Genomic DNA, 25,726 nt, shown 5'->3' with positions numbered 1-25,726 from the left:
CACTTTTCTAGTCATTTCAACCACTCAAAATGCTTTACACTACAGGTCACATTCACCCATTCACTCACATGTTCACGCAGCACTTGTAGCCTACCATACATACACTCTGACACACATACACACTCATGTGCCAATGCCAATTTGGGGTTCAGTATCTCGCCCAAGGATATTTTGGCACACGGACTGGAGGAGCTGGGAATTGAACCACTGACCCAATTAGGCAACCCGCTGTACCTTCTGAGTCACAGTTGCTCCCAAAAATAATGATTCATACATATTACACAGAGTACCTTTAAAGATCTCTTGGAAATTCAGTCGTAGCCAACAAAAAAACACACTCTTACTATGCTGTAGTCTTATGACAATACATGCTATAGGCATTCAGTGGCATTGAATTAAATTCAATCAGTACAGAGAAAATTATTAAATGCCACATTATCCCGACCCAACAACTAAGTATCCAGTGTATCCTTGTATGAGTATACAGCAGATGAATATGTATTGTAGTCTGTTTAGGTTACTTCCAAGAACTAATTAAACTCCTTTCTGTTTGTTTCTGCCACATCAGCAGAGCAGCTGTGAAGATTAGGCACATTAGACAGATAAAACACAATAGCTTTTTTAGATGCTATTTTCACATGTGACAGAGCAACAACACAGTAATTTTGTTGTCTGTGTTAACTGTGGCATTGGTCTGATATTCAAATGGAAATAAAGAACACATGCAGAGGTGGATAAAGAGACTGAAAACTGGTGTCTGTCTCCAAAATAGATGAAATGATTATTTATTTCTGCTTTAGTTTTGTTTCTCTTCTTCACTCACTTGTGCTTATCATAATTACTCCTTGTCTCGTACTAACACATGAGAAGGAGAACATGAGAAGAATTTTAAAATCTAAATATGTAACCTTCAAAAAGTACACAAAACGAACTACCAGCTAAGTACAAGTTAAAATATTTACAGCAGCAATTTGCATGAAGAGTCTTACCCTATAGTCCATATGAAAATGACAACAATTTGCCGTTGCTTAGCATTTACTATCCAACATCATGTTTCCATACCTGTATGGCAGCGAGGCCAACAAAGGCATGAACAGTGTCTTCAAAAGTGGCATCATCAGCCTCCATGAGCAGATGAGACACAACCAGGCCGGTGTCCTTCAGGGCTGCATCTGACCTTAGGATGGAGTCTCTGAAGTCTTGCAGCTGCATGAGAGTACGGCCCATACCTGCCCACTGTGTTCCCATACCTGTTAATGCAATAAATAGTCACATACCTCATCCAGCAATACATCAGTTACTGAATAGACCCATCTGTCTAAGGACAACTGAATTTATCAACAGTCCCATTCCAGAGTTCTATAGCTGTCTTTGTTTGAGCAATACCTGTAATGGTGTTCAACAATTGTGGATTTTTTTTAAAGTATTTTTTTCCCCCTTTATTTAGAGGACAGTGAGAGAGTAGGGGAATGACATGCAGCAAAGGTCCAGCCGGATCGGGAGTCGAACCACTAGGGCCCACATGGTACGTGCCCTCACCATTCGGCTATGAGGGCACCCCGTGGATTTTTATTCTTTCTTTTTGAAAAGCCACCAATAAATAATAATCTGTATCAATATTAAATACCTTTAAAAACTGAACATACCAAAAAAATATTTTTAAAAAACTCACAATATTGACAAATTATAGGTGTTCAGTTCTACTCGGCTCTAACAAAAATGTGCAATGGGACAGTTTACTGAAATCAGAATTTCTTACTTATGGCTTATCTTTCCATGCAGATAACTGTGGTTTTATTTGTCCAGGTTTTAAAACATCTGTCTCTAAGAATCTCTGCTTCCCCAAATAGAATGGAGGTAAACAGAATTTTATTCGTTTTTGTGTTACTTTCAGAAATGGAAAATGACATAAAGAGAGGTTAACAGCAAGATCTTTCTCCAGAAACAGTGTCCAGATACTCTGGATAATCTGCTGAAATCCTGATAATCCACTGAACTGTGAATTGTTTTCATTGCAAATTCTTTCCACTGACAAACTTTAAAAAACTCGAGACATGTTGCTCTATAAATAATAAAAAGTAACTGCTGGCAAACCTATACATAACTAAAACTAAAACCTGAAATTTCATCAGCCAGTTTGTTAATTTGTTTGATGGCCCACCTGAACAGATATACCAGAGTGGCCTGGCCGAGGCCTGCACCTGCTGCACTTCCATAACATCACTCTGAGACCCAATGAGAGTGTAGCCTCGGTAGGGCATGCTGGTAGTGGGAACTCCTGAGATCTCATTCAGCAAAGACAGGAAGTTGTCATCTGCAGTGTGTTCCCTCCCCTTTTGTAGTATGGTGTTCACTGCAGCCTCTGTACGGCCACAGGCCTGAAGCACTCTAGGGACCATCCTGGGCGGCGTCGTTGCATCAGCTGATTTCCCAGTTGGACGAAGAATCACATGAACATTCGAACCACCAAATCCAAATGAGTTGATGCCTACTATGCCTCCACGGATGGGCATAGGGCGGTCGACAACTTGAACCCGACCATCGTTGAGGGCAGGAATGTCAGGATTAGGACTGTTGAAGTGCAGGTTGGGAGCCCAGACTCCTTGCTCCAAAGAAAGCAACACCTGTTTAAGGGATGTAAAACAACCAATACAGTAAAAACAAAGACAAGATGAAAAGCAGAACTTTATTTAATATATAATCAAGAACCCTCTCTCCAACAAGTCCCCATACAAGCACTTGGCTCTTTCTGTAAATGTCCTGTTATGTCTAGGGAAAAGCCATGAGAACATTAATGTAAATGTAACCTATGTCTGAGTGACAAAAAGCCATCAGTTTAACAGCTTTATGAAGACACAGCAATGATATGTACAGAAAAGTGCTTAACATTCTGAAACATCTGACAATCATGGCCACTTAAGTAAAAGCAGGCGATGTTCGAAACCTCCCTCTCAAGCTCTTTTGACAGTCATCACTGTTGTGGCCTGACCTGAGCCCACCAAGTTCTGCAGCTGGTTGTAAGCCACTTTGGATAAAAGCATCTGCCAAATGAGTAACTGAAAATACTAATGTAAATGTATGTACGTTCTGTCATTCTCACCTTTGCCAGAGCAGCCAAACCAGAGGCCGGTTCTGGATGGCCCATGTTGGATTTGGTGGAGCCAATAAGCAATGGCTCTCGCTTTGATTGACAGAACACGCTGACAATGCCATTCACTTCCTGAGGGTCCCCAACCTGCATACAGAGAGCAGACATGCCGTAGACACTCCTGGTGAGTGACATTAGATATGTGTGGGAGGGTTTTTCATTTTCAGAACAATTGGAAGTACTGCTTCACAGCTGTATGTCTCCGCCAACCAGTCTAGTTGGAGTCAATTAGCATGTTAAATCTTGAGTTATATCTATCCAGGGTGTACCCTGCCTCTTGCCCAAAGTCAGCTGGCACTGGCTCCCCCACAACCCTTGAGGATAAGGAGTGTAGATAAAAAATGGATGGATGGATTCTTTAGTTATGGTTAAAAATGTGTTTAGTGACCTCTGAAATTTAATCAGTTCATATTTGTGAGCAGGTGAATGTGTCAAATTCAAAAAAGTCCCTCAAGGTGTTATTGAGCTATTGCATTAACAAGGCCAAAAACTTATTCTGTGAGGTTACAGTGACCTTGACTACAAAAAACTAATCAATTCATCTACATACAACAGGCCATGAATCCAAGCAAATGTTTGTACCAAATTTGTAAAAATTCCCTCAAGGTGTTACTGAGATGACTGATGCTGACAGGAATTGGACATGTTTTAAAGTGCAACCATTTTCTGTCTTATCACTTACCTGTCTAGTGATACAGAGACCAGCACTGACAACAGTGTGATTGTGAAACTAAACTGTTCTGTGCACTGACCTTTGTTCCAGTGCCATGGGCTTCGATGTACTCCACCTGCTCGGGAGTTATATTTGCCTCCTGGTAGAGAGAATGAACCAGCCTCTGCTGCATTTCACCTGAAGGAAACGTTACACCTGAGGGACCAAAAGGAGTGTGTGAGGAGAATTGCTCTATACCATCACTGCTCACACATTCACATCACAGACCATCACAATTTGAAATATATACTCAAATATGCAAATTTTAGATTGCTGTTTCTGAGCTGTAACCCAATACAATATTCCTGTCAAGATGCTACTTGAGTTTTTCTTCAATGGACTTCTCAGTAACTAAACCTATATAAAATACTGGAGCACATGATTCACTTTAATAATTTAAGATGGATGACTAACATTTTGATGCACACTGCATCTTCTTCAGGGTCAAACAATAATGGCATAGATCTTAAAAAAGTCAAATAACCTCCTCTATGTGGAGAACAGAGTCGACTTGGTGTGTAGGGGTGGGAGGTAAATATCAATATGTATATCTCTTAACAGCACTCATTCAAGAGAGGAGGTGCTACAATGTCAAATGGTAAATGGACTGCACTTATATAGCTTTTCTAGTCATATCGATATATATCCAACTACGTGGTAAAGCAGTCAGCACAATGTCGCTTGTAACAAGAAAGTCCATGTGGTTCCACTGCACTTCATGTGCATATCCAAAAAACTTCTCTTCTCAGCAATTTACTGACAGTATTTTTTCAATGTCCCAAAATCAGAGAGATTCAGTAGAGCTATGATTTTTGTCCAATGATTTGTATAAAGTATTCCTTAGGATTCTTTACTTCAGTAAAAGCGGAAATACTGTGGCCTAAAAATACTCCATTGTAATGGCAAATTTCTTTATTTGTGACCATTTGTGACATCTAGACCACTTAGTTGTTTACATTCTCATCAAGATGTAAATTCTGTAGGATACCCCAAGTGTAACCCTAGGGGTGGGGTGCCACTTACAGTGGCAGACAAAGGGGTGCCAAAAGGCTAACAAGATCAATGACCCTTTGTTCACCTTGAGGGGTGATCCTCAGGCATAAAAGTCTAGATTTCCCTATGCTCAGGGTCTTTTACCATCTCCTGACCGCTCAGGTGGTGATTGACCTTTTCTTTGAACGGAAAATAAAACTTTGTCGGCCAGCAGAATTCTCTATTTCATTCTTCACCATGCAGCTGAAAATTTCCACAACACCATTAGTGTATTATATTATTAACATACATTATATTATTGGATGTTATTGCTTAATATTGTCACACTAATTTGTCACTATACTTTATACACTCCTGGTTAAAACACTGCATCTGGGTTCGTCCCACAGTCCAAAGACATGCATGTTAGGTTAATTGGTAACTCTAAAATTGCCCGTAGGTGTGAATGTGAGTGTGTGTGTATGTGTTGGCCCTGCGACGGACTGGCGATCTGTATAGTGTGTACCCTGCCTCTCACCCAATGTCAGCCGGGATAGGCTCCAGTGCCCCCGTGACCCTTAACGGATAGATAATGGATGGATGGATGGACATTTTCTAAGCTCCACATATGTTTTGCATCTTACCTCTCAATCAGAAAAATAATTTGTAACTAAAGCCGTCAAATCAATGTAGTACAATATTTCTTTTGATGTCAAAAATAATTATTGAATTTATTAATTTATTCATTGAAATTTATCATTAGTAGTTTTCATTAACAAAAGGAAGAGGAAAAAAATGCTTTGGGGAACTATGAGAATGGAGGGGTGCGGCAGTGTGTGTTTGACTGAGGGCAGCTAACAGGCTGAAATCTGGCAGGGGAAGCCATGTAAGCAAGCCATGGGGAGACTGTGTGTTGTAGGTACTGAGGAGTAAAGACTACACCAGCCAGTGGCCATTCTATTTTTTAACAATTTATAGACCAAACAATTAACTGATTTAAAACCTGGAATTTGAAGAATAACATCACAAAGTTCTCTCACAACAATCTTAACTCGTCATCTCATTTCACTTGACTAGCTCTATGTTCAGTGAAATCTTTATACTGGATGCAGTACTTATGGGTAATTGCATGAGAATTTAAAGCTTGCAGGCTGCTAGTGTGCCTCCTCACCTTGCTCTTTATATCCATCTGTGTTGCTACCAGCATTGACCACCGTGGCATAGACCCTTTTAGCCACTGATCGCTTGGTCAGCAGCACTGCCACTGCTGCCTCAGAACGGCAGTATCCATTTCCTGTCCAACAAAGTGATATAAATATAAGCTTGGGATAAACACACATATGGTATGTACACACAATGCATTAAAAAGTGTAAATAATGTGAGTAAATAATATGTAATTTACAGTTGAGTGAATAAGTCAAATCAGATAGTGATGATAGAGAAATGAACTTTAAGAATAAAGACCCTGTGACTTTCTTTTACCTGATGAGTCAAAAGACTTGCAGGTCCCCTCTGGGCTGAGCATGCCCAGTTTCATGAACTGCACTGAGGTGTTTGGTTTGAGCAATAAGTTGACTCCCCCCACCAGAGCAGCATCACACTGGCCCTGGCGAATGGCGTGGAATGCGTTTTCCAAAGCAAGCAAGCTAGAGGAGCAGGCTGTGTCGATGGCAGTGCTGGGTCCTGGAGGAGAGGAAGGGAAAGGAGAGGAGAGGAAAAGAGGGTGGATTAGTACTAGAAGCCACATCTGCAAAAAAGGACAGCCAGGGATAACCAGGAGTATTTGAGAACACAGAAAATGTGGAATACACAAAAATACATAGTAGTAGACAATCAAGTTGATGTGTGCACAAGTGTGCCGATTCAATGAACAGCCATTTTACAAGGAAAAGACAAGATTTTTTTGACATATGTGCTGGTTGAGAAACATCCATGGGAATGAACGGGACTTCTTTGAGTATCTACTTCACATAATACATAACTGATTTGAACAGAAAAAGTGTTCAAATATCTTGTGCCATCTCTTGCTTAATCTGCTAGTGTGTGTATACACTGGACAAACAATGATGATGTGTGTTCATACCACAGAAGTCAAAGAAGTAGGAGACTCTGTTGGCCAACATGGCGCGCTGGCAGCCAGTCATGCTGTAGCCCAGCAGCTCCTCTGGATCTCTGCTGAATGCCTCGCCAGCCTCCGAACCACTCACCCCAATGTAAACGCCTGTCTTACTGCCACGCAGTGTGGCCGGGTTCAGTCCTGCATCACAACATTTTATTGTTTTTATACCATTCACTTAGTATTCATCAGGTAGCATTACTTAGTTAATGAACTCTTTTTTAAGTTAAACCACAAAGTTTTAAAAAAGGTAACAGAGAAAATTCAAAAGATGATTCAGTAACACTTTCCAGCAGACATTTATTCTTTTTCTCACCATTTCTGCCCAGTTTCACTCGTTACTTTGGGTCTTTACACTGTTTCCTCACCTCCATCTACAATAGCCTCGTAGGCAATCTCAAGCATGAGACGAAGCTGGGGATCCATAGTGTTAGCCTGTTTGGGGTGGACTCCGAAGAAGACGGCATCAAAGTGGCTGATGTCTTTCAGTTTACCGTTCCTCTTTGGAAGACCATGCAGACCTAAAAAAAAAAAAAAAAAAAAAAAAAAAGAAAAGGAAAAAAAAGTGCAAAAATAAAGAAAAGTTATTTTCAAAATTATTTGTCACAAATGAAGTGGTTCTGTGTATATTGCAAATATAGAGTTTGGACAGCAACACCTTCTACATACAACAGGCCTTCCTTAGTGGTTACACAGTGATGCTGCATAGAAGGTCTAGGTGGATGGCTACTGTAATTTCATTTGTTTGTTTTTTGAAATCAAGAAATAACTACAGCACATAACTCAAAAATCAAATCATAAATAGTCATTTTTATGTTACATTTCCCGTAATCAGTTTTAAAAAATATGTGCAGAGTTGGAACTTGTTTTCTTCCTTGCCTCTATTTATCTGTTATTATCTCTCACTAAACTGGTCTGCCAAATTTGTGTCAAGAAGTTACAGTGAAAAAATTGCATTACACCGCTCACATCCGTAAATGAAAACAGTCAGACTTAAATCTGTTGTTAAAAGATCAGGACAGCCCAATTTTCTACTTTGCTGCATTTGTAGGCTGCAACCTGTTTTGCTGACACACAAAGGGGCAACTTTGTAAAAATTATTACGCGTGTGTAAAACATATTCTAAAAGCACTCCTTTATTCAGCAATACAGTTGTAGTTATTATTTTAACTCCTATAAATCTATAAATTACAGTGGAATTACTGTATAAGCAGTCTTTCACAAGCTAATTGGGTCAAAGAATTTGTTCAGACATTTATAGCTGTATTTATTGCTCTCTCTAACTTTAGTAGTGGACTACAGCCACGAGAAATACTTAATATAATATTTCTCGATTGGTGATAATGGTCTGTTGGTGTCAGTCACATTTCGTCCCGCTCTGACACCATAAAAAATCTGTAATTGGTCTTGGAGCAGCATTTATGATTTTTTTTGTTTTTTGTTAAACTGTTACTTATTTCATGTGTCAGTTGAAATGCTGTGTGTCATGAGTAATTGGTAATTAAATGGTAATTATATTTCCTCTATCCTTGAGTCAGACCAATTTTGCTTCTCTGTCGACTCTTTTCCAACATGATGGACTGCTCTTGTTACTACCAAACTCATGATATTTCCTGTAATACCTGTATTTTCCCAGACCATATGAGAATATTTTACCCTGTTTTAAAAAAAAAATAAAAAAATTACCTGGTGTCCACCGCCGGTTATCCTCTGTCACCATATCCACACCATTGATAAGGTTCTCCCAGAATTCCTCCAGATTGTTGGACTCAGGCAAACGGCCTGATATGCCTGTTAATACTATCTCATCCATGCTGAATTACTGTGAACAGAGTGAGAAGAGGTATGTCAAAAATTAGAGGGGTACACATTTTAATACCATACTGGCTGATCCATCAGATGGGAATAAAGTCCTTAATTCAACCAGGGAAGTTTTTCAATAATAAAGATCAACATTTTGAATTGGCCAAAAGACACAAAAAAATTAAAACTCTTTATGGCAAAATTGTGGAAATAATGAAAAGAAGTTTGATAAATATACTTTTCTACACTTGTGTTCTTTTGGCTCAATTTGTTGATGACTTGGTTTGTAGAATAGAGGAAATCACATATAGACAAAAAAGTTCAGTTCAATTATCAACACAATATCTGTAAATGGACTGTTTATATAGCAGTTTCACAGTCTATCCACTCAAAGTGCTTTACACTACAGGTCACATTCACCCATTCACCCATTCACACACACACACACACACACACACAGACTCACACTCATGCAATCAAGTGCAATTAGGGCTTCAGTATCTTGTCCGAGGACACTTGAGCACACACACCACAGGAGCCAGGAATCAAACCACTGACCTTCTGATTAGCTGGCAACCCTCTCTACCTGAATTTTATCTGGATTACTCTAAGGCAGGGGTGTCAAACTCAATTTCATGCCATAAATGTATTACCTCTTCAATCAATTAATCAATTAATCAATTATTAGTTTTAATAATAACTTCATTAAAAACTTGCTTTGAAAGGTAAGTTATTAGGGGTGTGTGGCAGGCTTTTTTGCCTTTTACTATTTCACCAGAACCAATCCAGTTCTCTCGCCACATATGACAGGCTCACCATCGATAATTAGCCCCGGGAACGTCTCCCAGGGTGATTTCGTTTTACTAAAGGGACTACTCCACCTCACTGAAGGTGTACCTTGTCTTGGCAGGGCAGCCAGTCCCCGCAACCCCCAGCCCTCCCAAAAAATGGCAAATTAAACAAAATATTTAAAGATCATTTAAGTTCTAGGGGAAACGTCAATTGTCGTCCCGTGCATGGCGGTCACATTGTTAAAAGCCTCTCTGCTCGGGGCACACCTGCTCACATACCATCATCATACACTACTCTAAAAATGCACCTTCTGAAAAACACTTGGAGGCTTGGGCGATTTCTTCAGGCACAATTAAAGTTGCATCATTTTTTGCTATAACTTTTGCTAACATATTCTGCTGAGAATGCAGACTGCTTTTTAATTCTTGAACCTTCTGTTGCTTTTCGCAGTGGCTAACGTTAGCATACTAAGCTCCACGCTTAGTGTCTAAGGCTGACGTAAATTGCATTCCTTGAACACCGCCACTGCCTCGTAGCAAAGAAGACTTACCGGTTTGTCTTCATTAAGCACAGACATGTATTCGCCTTTTCATCTCTCATTAAATTGCCTTCCCTCCACATCAACATTTTTTTCTCTTGGACATTTTGGGATTATTCGCTTTTTTCCCCCAACACCATTACTGACTGCTTTAGGAAATAGCTGATATTGAGACACTGCCATCCAGTGGCTAGATGCTTTCATTGCACTGGTAACAAAATTGAGATGCATTCACTGTACTTATGCAAAGGGGCATAGCATTGTATTTTACAACAATCATAGTCTTTGGAAGCTCTCACGGCCAACATAAAAAGAAGTGACGGGTGTTTTTCATATTATGCAAATTAGCTACAAATACATCATGGTGGCATTCATGTCTAAGAGGCTTTTTTGTGGTCACTGGTTAGGAGGTGTGGGAAAAGCCATCTTACCAATAACAAAAGGAACAATGACCATTGAAATATGACACCACATGCGATTTGTTATTTGTTATTTGTTATATAGGAGTATTTTAAAGCAAAAGGTAACCAAAAGACCCTCAAGGAAGGAGCTGCGTAGAATCATATGAGAAGAATGGCAGAATCTTTCCTCAGATGACTGCTATCACCCATGCCCAGGAGGATTCAATCTGTCATCGAATTAAAGATGACAATCCAAACGATCAAAAGCACAAATGGAATATCACATAGAGTGTGTACAAGACAGCCACAATAGCAGTTGCTGAACATAGCAGGGAAAAAAATGAAAAAAAAAAAAAAAAAATCCTATTTACTTATGAATCCAAGTTTGAGATTTAGGGCAGTAACATGAGCCTGTATGTATGGAGACGAACAGGAGAGAGAATTATACCACAGTTTATCAAACTGACAGTAAAACATGGTGGTGGGAATATTCAAATCTGAGTGCATTTTGCCTACTCTGAACCTGGACACCTACACTGAACTGACTGACCCTGACTAAAGAAAAGTACTACTGCACTCTTCAGAGACATGCTATACCCTTTGCTTTGTGGAGTGGGATTCATTCTGCAGCAGGATAATAACCACAAACTTACTTCACCTTTGCTAAGACTAAAGAAGACCAAGGAATCCTGACTGTCACTGACTTTCCTCCAGAGCCACCTGACCTCAACCCCACTGAACATTTTTAGGGGCACTTGAAGACTTAAAATGCTTTAACACAGAGATTATGCAATATTGGCGTTAAGAATTCCCTTAAATACACCACCTTTAGCCGTTTACACAGAACCACATGATGGTGGGTTTATGCCACACCATTGTGTGACTTTATACAGCGTGCTAGCATTGCAGAATCAGAGATGCGACATATAACACAGCAACCTCGCAGTCAGTCAGTGTCTGTCCCACCATTCCAGCTCCCCCTTTATACAGATTTTGATTTGCCTCTTTGACTACCTCCTGGGTGCTGGGTTAAAGGTGTGGTGATATGACCCCTTTTCCACCTCAATACCTTTAATGCAGAATAGAATAATGGTACAATATTACTGCCTTGAAAAGGCTGTGCAAAAGAAGCTTTTGAAAGCCAAGCATTCTATTACATCATAAGAAACTCTTTGGAATATTGTCTAATCATGCTAGGAAAACAGGTCATAAGGTTTTATTGACTAATCAATAAATCAGCTGTTTTGGAGATTCACCTGTAATACCTCAGTCACTTAATTTGAACAAAGCTTGACAAAAAAAGAGTAAAAAGCTTGACAAAAAAAAGAGTAAACAAACATACCCTACAGTCACAGTATGACAGACTGCCCTTGCCCTTTCTGTGGCTCAGTAGCTGGAAGGATTTGGACTCCAAGATCCAATGGCCTGGGATTAGGCCTAATGTAACACCATCAGTACAATATCCAGCCTTACCTGACCCAGAGCACACTAACACCCTGTACAAGACTCCAGATATTAGGAGCTGGCTTCAAGCTGGCCTAGTCAATAAGTACACTGTACAATTACTCAGCACTCTATGAACTCTGCCCCACCTCAGCATCATGCTGTACTGAACATCAATTTAAATTATATTCAACAAAGATGATTATCTGCATTCCCATCAGCCCTAACATTGTGGATATTAGACTGCTTAGCTCATCCAGTAGCACCCAACAACAAGACCTGACTTGTCACATAGCCTGATAGACAAGGAACCTGAAGGTGGAAGCACAATGACAGCAAATGCCAAACTCTATCATTACTCTGCAGGCAACCATATAATCCTCTCCCACAAAATGAAGAAGACAAACTTGTTCTTGGATTGCAGTACTGAAACCAGTTAACCTCAGTTCCAGGTGTCTCTTGTGCACATTTACAGTCTCACTGCAAGGACAAAACTTTACAAACTCACATTCTTCAAATCATGCTCCACCTGACATGAGGAAAATGTCACATCACTATAAGTTAAAACATATTCACAATGCTTTGTTTCTACTCATACTTTATTTTTATATTTCAATGTGTCACAGCTATTCAATTTTGTGATGGCTAGTTTTAAATAATTGTTAGTTAATTATGTTTTGTTGTTTCATTGGTCACCAGTACTTCACCAGCCTCAAGACTGTCGCAATTCCTAGACCACATGTAAAGTGAGCAGACAAATTTATTCCAGTGTCTTAATGTCATTTTTGGTTCAACGAAAACATATTTTAACTGGAGACACGTACACCAGTCACTGTACAAGGAACTTCAGATACGTTTTAATTTCAGTCTTTAATCTTTGTTATTTTACAGTATTTTCACTGAGTGGAAACTGTCATTTATAACAGCTGGTAAATGTCTTGAGTACAGTAAAACATAACTGCCCTGTAATGTCCCTGATGTCTGTGATGTTGACCCAAATACACGAGTCTTTGTTAACATTTTCAGCAATTTAAAGTGGCCGTTATCACCACATACAATGAAGCATAATATTTGGAGAATACGCAATGTTATAACTACTGTAGTGTGATAATTAATTTTTTGAATGTGATCAACCATCATCGATTTTCTCAATCAAGAAACGGCACAAAAAAAGTGAAAGCTGCAGTGTGTGTATGTATGCCGTATACGAACGTAATGTCGATTGATTATTGACCATATGCCATTGGCAATTGACTATATAATGTAACACTGTCACAAACAGGTTTAGTAAAAGTGGGCTGGCTGAACAGGCAGTTTTTTATGGCGTTTAATTCAGCGTACCCTACTTCTGTGTCCTCTCAGGAGATAAAGTCACGCGCAATGGCAGTGACGACGTTATCAGCCGCTGACGGCAGCTAAGAACCGTTAGCAAACTTACCTACGTTGCCAAGGCGGTTTTGATGTTCCTGAAAATCACTTATTTGAGCCACTTGGTGAAAGCGCTTGTATGGCACGTATTCCCTTGGTTATTTCCGTTAGCTACACCGTGGTACACTGTTGTGTTCCTCTTCTCGTAACTGTGGGGATGAAAATCCGTCTCTGTCGTTTCCCTGTCTGTAAGATTAACCTTAGCCTCGGTGCTTCAGTGACTCTTTTTTCTCTGATGAATTTAAATGTCTCCCATTCTGTCTGGCCACGCCACATGGGCTGACAGCTTGGCTTGGCCTCACAGTCCAATGAGAAAACAGGCAGGGCTCTCGGATCGAGCCAGTGATGGAGTAATTCGTTGAACGCCCCCATACAGTTACCGGGAGAAAAAAAATGTTGAGATGGGGTTACTGGAGTTCAAACTCGTCCCCCCTCCCAGTCGTTCCGGCCAGACTGCAGGCTACAGCTACATCAGACGACAAAACGGCACGAAAAGTGTTGATTTCCTTAAAAGATGGAATAAGAAAGTGACTAAACGCACTTTCTGATCGCCACATTTGACGACAGACAATCACGTCTTCATATGATGTGTAAATGTAATGTAACGCACGAAACTGCAGTTACTTTTATACTATTTTTTTTTTCAATCGTGTTGGTGGTCCAAATACCAGTCAATTAACCGGACACTCAAATGAAGGCTGTCACCGTGGGTATGTCTCTGTCCGTATGTGTATGTGTGTAAGAGTGTGCCAGCCCCTCAGACCTGTCCAGGTGTGTCGTCGCCTAGTTGCAGCATCCTGACCCTGCATGCTGGATAGATGTATGGATGGGTATAGATACATGATAATAAGTCAGGTGAAGCAATGTTTCGGGGTTTTCAGCATCTAACAATTATCAACCTATTGTTTAAACGCCTTGAGCAGTAAATAGGCTACAACACATCCTTTAAGTAACGTCCATGTTGTTTCCACATTCAGACTTATAATCAGATAAACACTCAAAAGTCGAAAGAACGATTTAGTAATGTGCTTTATCGTCACGTATCAGCAACTACATTTTGACCATTTTAGGTCTACGACTTAGACATGAATACAGAGTTAGAAAATTGTCTTCTTCCTGTCCTGCCAGTAAACCATTTTCACGTTTTTGTCTTTTCATTGAGTGTGAAAGTGAGGGGCTACTTCGGTGTATGTGGGTACACACATTGAAGTATTCTGGATAGCATGTAAATTAACCAATCACGGGGCAAGGGTGTGAGGTTCAAACCAATCACAATGGGCGGGAGGGTGCTGTTAGGAGATAGGGTGATTAAAGGGCGTGGCCCCAGTGATGACGCAACCAGGAAAGCTGGTCTGACTTCTTAGGGTTACTGGAGTTCATAATTTCACATAGCATGATGTAGTAATGTTCATTATGTTTTTGTGTTTTTTTTCTGACTTACTGTCGCAACACAGTGATAATAGGCTTCAAAAGCACACAGTAACCCTATAATCAGTAGTGCCAAATAGATTCTTTGACTGAAATGAAGTAGCCCATCTTTTTTTATAGAGTGGCTTGCCATTAACATTTAATGCACACCAAGTATTAAATTTGAGTTTAACAGAAAACGTTTTTGCTTTGATGCTGTGGATATCTGACATGACAGTTGTGGATAGGAAGAATGTCACTGTGGATACCTGAAATATCTTGAGATATCTTTTTAAAAAAATATAAACATAAGAACAGTATGAACAGGAAAATGTCATAAAAAATATGAACAAAGGAGCAATATACACAGGACTATAAGATAAGATAGATAAGATACATATATATATATATATATATATATATACACAGAGACAGATTGAACTAAATACAGATATTGCACATTTTGAAAATGGTATTGCACACAGTGAATGACTGATAGCGGCTGTTGTTTTTTTTTTTGTTGTTTTTTTTTAGAATGGATTAAAGTGCAGAACCGAGTGAAATGTGAAATGAAATCCATGTGACTGTGTGGTTAACTGGGAGCAGTGAACTGGGGGAGCAGACGAGGGAGGTTGAGCAGAGATGACTGAGCAGGGGGAAGGGCAGGTGACTGATAAAACAAATTCAGATCATTCACCCATTCTTGAGACCCCAAAACCTGGAGGTCCGGTTCCCTGTGCCCAGAGATGGTTTTCAGGCCTCTCCAGACTCCACTGATGTTATTCTGCTGCAGTTGGTCCTCCATCTTCCTCCTGTAGCTGCTCTTCCCCTCCCTGATCTTCCTCCTCAGCTCCTTCTGCACAGCCTTCAGCTCCTCCTTATTTCCTGACCTAAAGGCCCTATTTTTCTCCTTGAGGAGAGCCTTCATGTCAGGATTAATCCAGGGTTTGTTGTTTGAGAAACACCACACAGTCCTGATGGGTACAGTGTTCTCCACACAGAACTTGATATAGTCTGCTACGCAGTCTGTTAGACTGTCAATGTCCTCCCCATGAGAGTCACTGAGCTTGGTCCACACAGTTGTCTCCAAACAGTCCTTCAGTGCCTCTTCCATCTTTTCACCTTGCGGGTGACAGCTGGTTGACTGTGTACAAGGGTCCTGTACACAGGCAGGAGATGAACCAGATTGTGGCCTGATCTTCCCAGGGGAGGGAGGGGTGATGAGTAATATGCCTCCTTGGTGTTGGCATAAAACAGGTCCAAGGTGGTATTGTCTCTGGTGTGGCATGTCACATACTGGGTGAAAGTGGGCAGAGTGGAGGAGGCGTGATTGAAATCACCAGGAATAAGGAGGGCACGAGGGTGCTGTGTCTGCAGACTGCTTACCACAAAGTGGAGGACATCACAGGCCACGTTGGCGTTAGTGCTATCACGATAACGTGTGAAAGTTCCCTCGGCAGATAGTAAGGCCTCATGCTAACAGCCAACAGTTCAATGTCCCTATAGCAGAGTTGTTCTTTAATAGTGACGTGCCCAGAGTTACACCATCTATCATTAACAAACACAGCCAGTCCTCCTCCTTTCCTTTTACCACTCTCCATTGTTCTGTCCGCCCTCACCAGATGAAACCCGTCCAGCTGATCCCTAGTGTAAACAATAGGGCCATGGCTGTGCGCGGTATCCCCAGATGCGGTTGTAAACAATACAAAAAGCACAAGTAAGGCCAAAGCAAAAACAACAACACTGGGACCTAACAGCTAAGAAAAATTAAAGAATAGGGTCATAGAAGAAGAAAGAACTAATCAGTACACAAGAGCAGCCACAACAGGCTGCCACTCGTGCGGCGCCAATTACAGATGAAGTGCATTGAGAAATTCAGAATTCAAAATTCTGAATATTCAGACTCTCTTTACTTTTTCACATTTTGTAATATTGCAAATATTATGTAGAAGTGAAAATCTGCAATATCACTCTGACATAAGTATTCAGACCCTTTGCTTATGACACCTGAAATTTAGCTCAGGTTCCTCCCATTAATCTTCATCATCTTTGACAAGTTTCTACATCTTGATTGGAGTCCACCTGTGGTGAATTCAACTGATTAGACATGATTTGGAAAGACACATACTTCTCTATATAAGGTCTCACAGCTGACAATGCATACCAGAGCAAAAACAAAGCCATGAGGTTGAAGGAACTGTCTATAGAGCTCAGAGGCAGGATTGTTTTGAGCCACAGATCTGGGAAAAGCCATAAAAAACTTACTGCTGCATTTACGGTTTCCCAAGAGCACAGTGGCCTTCATAATTCTTACACAGAGGAACTTTGGAACATGTCTGAATTCTGTTTTTGCTTTGTTATTATTGAGTGTAGACTGATGAGGGAAAATGTTTTTATTTGTTTTTTTTTTTTTTAATTTTTGCATGAGGCTGCAACATAAAGTTTGAAAAACATGAAGGGGTCTGAAAGCTTTCCAGATGCACTGTATCTGCAATACATGTCCAGTCTAGTGATAAACTGTTAAAATGGCTCGCCATATGTGCTCCCCTGGCTGCAGCCTGGTTTTATGGGAGAGTCCGTGTCCAGACTCCATAGGGGGGTCTTGCTGCCAGACCTGGATATTTCTATGTTTAATATCTATATGTTATCCTATCAATACTTTTTGTCCTGGTAAGTGAGCATGCTATGATGGGGATTGCATGCTCTTATCTAATTCTACTCTATCCATCCCTATATTCTCTCAGTCATTGACTTCCTTGAAATTGGGTTTGAGGTCTCTCAAACCTATACTTCCATAACAGATGGCAGGAAATGAGCAGAGAAAGATTGGGGATGACATTCAACAGAGCTCCTTGTCCCGACACACGCTGGGGAGGTTGCAGTTCATGGTTGTCATTTTAACCTGACCTTTGACGTTGAACTGTCAGGGCGTGGTAACTTTAGTCAGGACCCCATTCACAACTTTACATGAGGTTTTGGGCTGATTTGATTGGCATTTTTTCCCCCAATGAGTCACTGTCAGATATGCATGTGTAGCAACTTCAAGTTCAATCAATTAAACAAGACAATTTGAAAAACAAACAGTTTTTTTGGACGACAAAGAAAGAAAAAGAAAGAAAGAAAAAAAATGTTTATTACAAGGCAATAAAACATACAGAATGGTTTTGTACATTACATACATTGAAAAATAGGATTATACACAACAAAGCGTATGGCTTTATTTTTATTGTGGTCTTCAACTGATCAGACACTTGAACTCTAATGTTGGAAAGAGTAGTAAAAATGTATGTTCTTACCATAAGGCTTATTCTAAAATGTAATTAAGAATTGTGTATTTAGTAGCATTCCTTAATTTGGAGTGCATTTCACTTATAGGTGTTTTTACTTTTGTGTGTACTCATGCTACCCTGATTATTTTGAGGGAGCTATAATTCAGCTTCAGTAAAAAAACATTCAATATAACCATGTTTTCATTTGATCCTCCTGTTCAAATTCCATGACTCTGGATTATAATGCAGACTGTCTGTGGCTGAATTAACCCTGATGACATCAGCCATGACACAGCTCCTCCAGAACCATAGAAGATTTTGTAAAAATTGTGTCACAGTCTGAGTAAGAGATGACTAGTGTACTGACAGATTGTCTTGTGTATGTGTCAGTCTTTAACATTGTAGTTTCTGACCTTACTGATCTTGCCATGGGCTCCAGGTCTGCTCGTCTTAGTAGTGTCTGATGGTTTTTCAGAGGGGTTCAGCCTCTGCTGGATCTCAGTTGATGACTGGCTATGAATAGGGGCACTGATTCCATGCACCATCATCTGGACTCCAGCACCATCAGGCTCAGTCACTTCCCTCCTGCTTAGCTCACTTTTACCTATAAGGTGTGGACAAGAGGGGTGCAATTTTAGCGGCTGTCACAAATGACACTTTTTCATTTGCGTGTGTCTTCAAATTTGTGGGTGTCCAAGTGGGTCAGAGATCTGAGATGTGTGACCATTAGTGGCATTTTAACCATTCAGATTCTTCACTTAGTTGTGCTGTTATAGGCCTAGACTGCCGGGAGATCTCCCATGATGCAATGAGCTTCTCTCTCTCTCTCTCTCTCTCTCTCTCCACAGTATGGATTCATATCCCATAAACATGTTACTAACTCAGTATCTTCCCTTTCCTGTAGTATTGTGCTCTTCCGTCTCTCTCTCCTCTTCTGTCTCTCTCTGCAGGTATTTCTGCCTCTGGAGCTGTAGAGTCTGATCTGTGATGACAAGTCTCCTGCTGCTCCTACAACTCCACTTAACACCTGCTGCTATAATTATAAATGACTTATACTGCTATTAGTTTTATTGCTATGTTAGCAATTAATACTTTAATTATCACTACTATCATTACTACTGCTGTATTACTGGCATCACCTTACGTTTTATATGGAACCTGTGTTATGCTATGTTCTTCTCTCGCCATTCTCTAACACCCCCAACCCTCCCCCCCACCCCCGCCACAGTCGCCTAGTGCTTGCTCATGGTGGGATTTGTTGGGTCTCTCTCTGTAAATTAGACCTGCTCTATATGAAAAGTGCCTTGAGATGACTTTTGTTGTGATATGGCGCTGTATGAATAAAATTGAATTGAACTGAATTGAATTCACTTAAATAAGTGTCACCATTACATTTAGTAGGTGCTTAATGTTTTGATGCATCTATACTGCTACTTTGAGTCACATATGGGCCAATTTGCACTACACATTTGTCACTGGTTTTCAAGCAGACCTGCCTCCAGGCATGGATCTGTAATAAATCCTTTGACCCAACCAGTGCATTTTTCATGTGTACTGAAACCCTGTGTCAGATTTGTCTGGTTTCACAATTTTATTTGATCAAATAATGCTGATCACTGCGTCTCAACCTTATCATGCAGCTGCCCTGGTTGAGAAACTGGTCCCTGGAGAGCTGACAGAGACTACAGCCACACATTGGGCAACAACAGTTCCATCTGTCCTTCACTGATCCAACCACTGCACACAGGGTGTAGGGGTTGGTGACATTCTGTAGCCACACTGTCACTTACACAGAAGACTATGCCCACTACCCACTAGTTTGATTATATTACTGATTGCTGATATACTTATTTAAGCCCACACTTGCTTGAGGACTTACAGGATGTACAGTGGGGAACAAAAACCCACTGTACTTACCCTGGACCCCACTGTATTTCAGAATGGGTAATGGGTTTTTATTATTCTATATAGTCAACCTGAGACATTATAAATAAGAAGCTGTTTAGGACCTGTATCCTCTTGAGGGCCCCAGTGAAATGAAAAATGCTGAATCCACATATCCACTTGTGGACTTAGATCTCATATTGTGATATCTCACTGTCATTACATCAAAATCTGTGATATTCCTCAACTACAAGGGAATAAAATGCGCTATGAGACCCAATCTAAGATTTAAATTGTTTCCATGGCTATGAATCAATCTTGTCATCCAAGAATTTTTCATTCATCTGGATGTTACTTTGACACGTACCGCCCACCTAAACATCACTGTAGACCAACTACAACGCAATGACACTGCCCAGTGACTAAAACTGCTCAGAAATGTCTCGAGGAACACAACAAAGAGCACAAAGCCTCGACCTGGCCTCCAAACTCCTCCAATCTGATCCAGCATTTGTGGGACTCCCCAGAACAAGCCAGATCCATAGTGGGCTTTTTGTTGTGTTCCTGAAGACATTTCTGTGCAGTTTTTGTGGTGCGATTGGAGCATTGGCCTGCTGGGGGAGGCCCCTGCTACTGGGGAGTGTTGTTGCCATACAGGGGGTGTGCTTGGTCTATAATAATGTTTAGGTTCGTGGTATGTATCAAATGACCGAAGGTTCCCCAGCAGAACATTGTATTATAACGAAATGATCAATGTTATTCACTTCACCTGTCAGGTGAAGTGAATAACATTGATTGTGGCTGATCAGTGTATGTAACACATCAAACCCTCAGCAGAGGATTCTTATATCATAGGTGCTCCATTTTTCATTTAAGTTAGATGAACACCAATCTTTGCCTCTCTCACTCTAATAGCCTGTAAGAAGCAAATCCTATTTATTAGGCCTATGAATATTGTTTATGTGATTACCCTTTTAGCCATTAACATTAAATCCTACTTAAGGCCCCCACAAGGCTCCTACATTATCTATGGGTTTCCTCTAATACATGACAGAACAGCAGTAGCTTGTCTATAACGTAATTAAAATAATATAAAGTAATACTTTATAAAGCATTTCACAGTTTTGTATTATTTTGGTAGTGATTAACATCAGCAGTGTGGGGGGTAAGTTACCTTCTGTGAGAACAGATGGACTGAGTACATGGTCTAGTATGTCCCACAACTCCTTTAACGATTGCAGTGATTCCTCTGATGACAACTGAGACCTGAACAGACCTGAATGGGGCTCTGGCTCCACGTTCACTGAGCAATGTGACTGGCTGAATGGAGGAGTGTTCTCTTTGTTCTTGGAGATCTAAAGAAGAAAAGAGCAGGAGAGTGAGGGCAAGCTTGTGTGGGAGGCAAGCTCTGTGGTGGGGATAAAACTAAACAGTGTGGAGGCAGTGACAGAAAAGAGGATTAGAAGGAAGCTGAAAGCTATCCTCTCTCATTCTCTTTATGTAGAGCTTTTTGCTGCATTTATTTTTCAATTATTTTTTTGCATTTTGCTTACTTTCAAGTATCTTATGAATGTATATATAGGAATATGAATATCTTAGAATAAACTCAGATACAGTTTTGCACAAACCAGTGTCCTTTTAATATGAAGAGTGAATTGGGCAGTCAAGCTTTAATTTCTTATCATTGAATGCTGCATTTAAGACTAAGCCGTTACCTCAGATCTGTTTGTGGTTTTGTGAACCTGGGACCAAGGGTTGGCAGGCCCTCTTGTGGTTGGATCTTGGTTGTTGGTTTTAGGGAGGTGCTGTTCAGCAACAGTGGAATCCCTCCTCCTCAGAGCATACTGCAGTTCCTGAGGACACAAGTATGTTAGTGGACCCATTGTGCTCTCTGGTGGTAACAAAAATACTCAACATCAGAGTAATTCCTCCTCTGGGCAACGTTCTTAGTGGCTGTCCTTTTTATTTCTGTTATATTGTATCTATTTGTGATTGTCCTTCTCTATGACACATGGTGCCACCTGCTGCTTCTTCTCACCTGTTGGTGTTGCACATGGGGGCAACAGCATATGAGTTGTTTGTGTTATCCTCTACTTGGCCATACTCATAGACCAATATTTATTATGCCTGACAATTTCCATCTTTTGTTAATAACATACTTTCTTCAGTCTCATATCTGTGTTAAATATACAGCCACTGGTCATTTTCCATACATAACCTGGTATTTATAAAAGAATGTGCAGTGAGAATGTGCACACATCAAGCATTCAGACCAAGTGTACACACATTTTTCTAGAGCCAGCTGTAGGTGAAATGATGAGATTAAATAAAAATGAGAGATGTAACCGTGTAGTAACAGTCTATTTAGAAGTTTTGCCAATTTTGTTTTTATTTATTGTAAAACATGGATCAAAGGCACATATATGACTGACATAACTGTTTATGAGTGATAAACATTTATATTCTTTTAATTCATATTTACAAACCTACTCTTGACCCAGATGTTTTAGCCGAATAGAGATTTCAAAATCCTTTAAGAAAACATTTGCAACTAATTATGTGATTATGTGCATAAGAATGGTTGTTTCTCCAATCAGGATTTAAAGTACATCATAGCACAGAAAGAGCACTAGTTAAACTTACCAACGATCTTCTCATGGCTTCAGACAATGGACTTTGCTCTATACTTGTCCTGCTAGATTTGAGTGCTGCATTTGACACCATCAATCACAAGATTTAATTTCAGGAACTGGAACATGTCATAGGGATTAAAAGAACTGCTCTAGGCTGGTTTAAGTCATACTTCCATGTAGATTCCAGTTTGTTCATGTTAATAACGACTCCTCTGTGTCATGGAGCTCTGTTCTAGGACCAATACTCTTTTACTCTATATATACCTCCATTGGGCAATATTATTAGGAAGCACCACAGAAATTTCCATTGCAATGCAGATGATACCCAGCTGTATTCAGGTCTGATGAAACTAATTAGGTAGTCAAACTTCAGGCATGTATTAAAGACATAGCATGGCCTGTATTTTTTTACTCCCCCCCCCCCAAAAAAAAAAAAAAAAAAAAAAAAAAAAAAAAAAAAAAAAAACCTGATTGTATAGTTACTTTGGATGGCATTACCTTGACCTCCAGTTCTACTCTAAGGAACCTTTCGGCCTAACACATAAAACAAGTCTATAGGACTTCCTTCTGCACAATATTCCAAAAATTTGTAACATCATGTCTCAAAGGGATGCTGAAAAACTAGTCCATGCATTTGTTAGGCTAGACTACAGTCATTCCTTAATATCAGGATGTTCCAATAACTTTGTGAAAAGGCCTCCAGTTGATCCAAAATTGTAAGAGCCATATTGTCTTGCTACTAACAGTTTAGAAGTTTTCCTATCATTATGTTGAAATGCTCCTTTAAGGATGCCACTTGTGACGTCACAGCAGCTTAACTAGCAGACCAGATTAAGCAGCCCACGGAGCAACACAGTTTTTTGACCATGTGCTTTGTTAGGCGAAAAATCTTGTAACTTTGCTTTACCTTTGGAGTAAAGGTTTTGGAAAACGGAGTTACTGCCTTAGAAGATTTTTTTGTGCGTCAAGCTTATTGCCAAGAAGCAAAAGTAGTGGTAATGTGGAGGCCAGAAATGAGGAAAGATAACTGCCACAAAAATGTTGCAGTCCAAGCACTGACAGGAACTAGAAAAAGGGATCATACTTTCCCATGTTTACTTCTCTGCATTGGCTCCCTAGAAATTAAACCCTTCTCCTTACATACAAAGCCCTTAATGACCAAGCTCCATCATATCTTAAAGACCTCATAGTACCCCATTATCCTAATAGAAAACTCAGCTCTCAAAGTGTACGTTTACTTGTGGTTCCTCACGTATCAGACGCCCTCTCTATCTTTAAGGTTAGGCTTCTTTATTGCAGCTTATAGTTGGCTGGCTCAGGTGAGATGAAGTGGAGGTTGGGAAACTGAGTTGGAGCAGATACCTGTGTGGTGAGCTGGTACTGAAGCTGTTCCAGAGCAGACAGCTGGTCATGTTGGTGTCTTTGTTTTTCTGTGGAGGAATCCTTCTCTGGCTGCACTGGTTCTGTTAGAAACACAATGGTATAGAAAACTTGGGGTGCTTTCCATTCTGCTTATTGTGCTTCCTCCTGTCCTCACTCCTCCATACCTTCGCTGGTGACCCAGAAATTGATTAAGAGAAACCAAAGGAGGAACTTTAAGCGAGGAACCATATTGTATGTATGTTGCACTCTACTAAAAATTTTAATCTTCGGTATTGTCTACACACTGTTTTGTCTATATTGTACAAACCATGTATATTATATACTTATTTCTATTTTAACTCCATTTTATTTTATTTTTAATTTTTTCTCTTATGTTAATTTCTGCTAGAGAGACACCAACTGCTGGAAACAAATTCCTTATGTGTGTCAACATACATGGCCAATAAAACAGATTCTGATCGCATGTGTGAGTGTGTCTATTATTGTACCCTGTATTCCAGCAGTGGTGATCTGGCCACGAAGGCGGTTGCCCATCTCTATCAGTTGCTGGTTTTCTCTGCTCAGACGGGTGATACAGGACACTGCCTGCTTCAGCCTGAAATGCATGATGAGAGGGTTGCTTCTTTCGCCCTGGATGCTTTCAAACTGATTTGAAATCTGTTGCTGCTGCAAATGCTGATTCTCCCCTTGGAGCTGTTGCACCAGTGCACTCTGGAGGGAAGATAAGATGAAACTTGAAGAAACTGGGTTTCTGTATTAGTTTACACTGTATCTTCCCACCAACTGATTGGTAAAATGCCCCCTTAATAGAGTACCATTTTCAACTGGGGCAATGTTATACATTACTGAGATGCATTAAAAAGGATTTCTTTCATCCATTTTTGACATTTGTATGTTGATAGTGGGAACTGTCCCACAGTAATGGATCAGCTCTAAACATATTAGTGGCTTTAACTCAAATCATTTGATCCAGCCACCCGGATGGAACTCATAGGTCAGCTTCAACTAGTTCACTGATGCCTTCAGTACCTGTTCCATGATGTTGGCAGAAGCAGACTCTGTTTGTGCCACTGTCACCTCCAGCTTTGTCAAATCAGAGGTTTTGGCACATTTCTCTAGAAACAGACCACCTGAGGAAAAACACAAATAAATACTATTACAAACACCATTCCAACTGTTTCAACCATTTACTGCTACTGTAAATGGTTTGCATAGCCAATATGCATCCATGTTTCACCAGCTGAGTATGCATATAATCCAAGTTTACAGTTTAAAGGGCCATTTCAGTGGTTTTGTTTTTGTTTTAGTGTTAGTTTTCAGATGCAAACTACATACAGACAGCTTTTGTTTTAACTTGTTTGCTACAATTCGCTATTAGTCAAGCTATCAGTATGCTTGTGTAAAACAGATGTGTGTTTTGATATTTTAAGGTGGGTATGTCATCTGAACATTTCATTTTTAAAGTTTAGAGAATTCTAATTTCTAAAATATGACTGCATGTATGTATGCAAGACTAGTACTAATGGATGGTGTAAGCAGATGAAAATTATTTGGCTTCAACATTCAAAATCACTGGTATGGTCCTTCAAGTCAAATAAAAGTTAGATTTACAATAGAAGCTGAATACTGCCTTGCACCATATCACTTGAGGTCCTCCTTAGTAGAAATAACTCACTCATCCTCTGTGGCAAACAATGCACGTGTGATGAGTTGCGTGTTTGCTTTCAGTTTGAAAAAAGACTTAGCTTCATGGCAAATTAGTCCAACCTAAGATAATCAAAACCTAGACACCACCT

General features: G+C 40.1%; 2 protein-coding genes across 5 annotated transcripts in view; both read right to left on the bottom strand.

Annotated features, from left to right (window-relative positions):
* The window catches only part of LOC108882087 (fatty acid synthase), a 39,030-nt gene extending 25,457 nt beyond the window's left edge, over nucleotides 1-13,573 (bottom strand). The window contains exons 1-10 of the mRNA XM_018674368.2: nucleotides 13,365-13,573; nucleotides 8,636-8,771; nucleotides 7,318-7,470; nucleotides 6,917-7,090; nucleotides 6,316-6,516; nucleotides 6,004-6,126; nucleotides 3,901-4,016; nucleotides 3,101-3,235; nucleotides 2,162-2,624; nucleotides 1,063-1,250 (exon numbers count right to left, since the gene is read on the bottom strand). Coding sequence (XP_018529884.1) covers nucleotides 1,063-1,250; nucleotides 2,162-2,624; nucleotides 3,101-3,235; nucleotides 3,901-4,016; nucleotides 6,004-6,126; nucleotides 6,316-6,516; nucleotides 6,917-7,090; nucleotides 7,318-7,470; nucleotides 8,636-8,762 — 1,680 coding nt within the window. The 5' untranslated portion in view covers nucleotides 8,763-8,771; nucleotides 13,365-13,573. The remainder of the gene's footprint in view (nucleotides 1-1,062; nucleotides 1,251-2,161; nucleotides 2,625-3,100; nucleotides 3,236-3,900; nucleotides 4,017-6,003; nucleotides 6,127-6,315; nucleotides 6,517-6,916; nucleotides 7,091-7,317; nucleotides 7,471-8,635; nucleotides 8,772-13,364) is intronic.
* A 4,303-nt stretch (nucleotides 13,574-17,876) lies between these two features.
* ccdc57 (coiled-coil domain containing 57) overlaps nucleotides 17,877-25,726 on the bottom strand; it is a 32,539-nt gene continuing 24,689 nt past the window's right edge. For 3 of the 4 annotated variants that reach the window (XM_018674358.2, XM_018674359.2, XM_018674361.2), the window contains 6 exons: nucleotides 24,960-25,060; nucleotides 24,419-24,641; nucleotides 23,910-24,010; nucleotides 21,630-21,767; nucleotides 21,089-21,269; nucleotides 17,877-18,634 (listed from right to left, as the gene is read on the bottom strand). In XM_018674358.2, coding sequence (XP_018529874.1) covers nucleotides 18,417-18,634; nucleotides 21,089-21,269; nucleotides 21,630-21,767; nucleotides 23,910-24,010; nucleotides 24,419-24,641; nucleotides 24,960-25,060 — 962 coding nt within the window. In that variant the 3' untranslated portion in view covers nucleotides 17,877-18,416. The remainder of the gene's footprint in view (nucleotides 18,635-21,088; nucleotides 21,270-21,629; nucleotides 21,768-23,909; nucleotides 24,011-24,418; nucleotides 24,642-24,959; nucleotides 25,061-25,726) is intronic. The other variant, XM_018674360.2, reaches the window with a different exon arrangement.

The sequence above is a fragment of the Lates calcarifer genome, unplaced genomic scaffold, assembly GCF_001640805.2.
Source record: "Lates calcarifer isolate ASB-BC8 unplaced genomic scaffold, TLL_Latcal_v3 scaffold_53_113, whole genome shotgun sequence".
Classification (NCBI taxonomy): Eukaryota; Metazoa; Chordata; class Actinopteri; family Centropomidae; genus Lates; species Lates calcarifer.
Note: the sequence above shows the minus strand (reverse complement) of the source record. Positions and strands in the feature narration are given on the sequence as shown.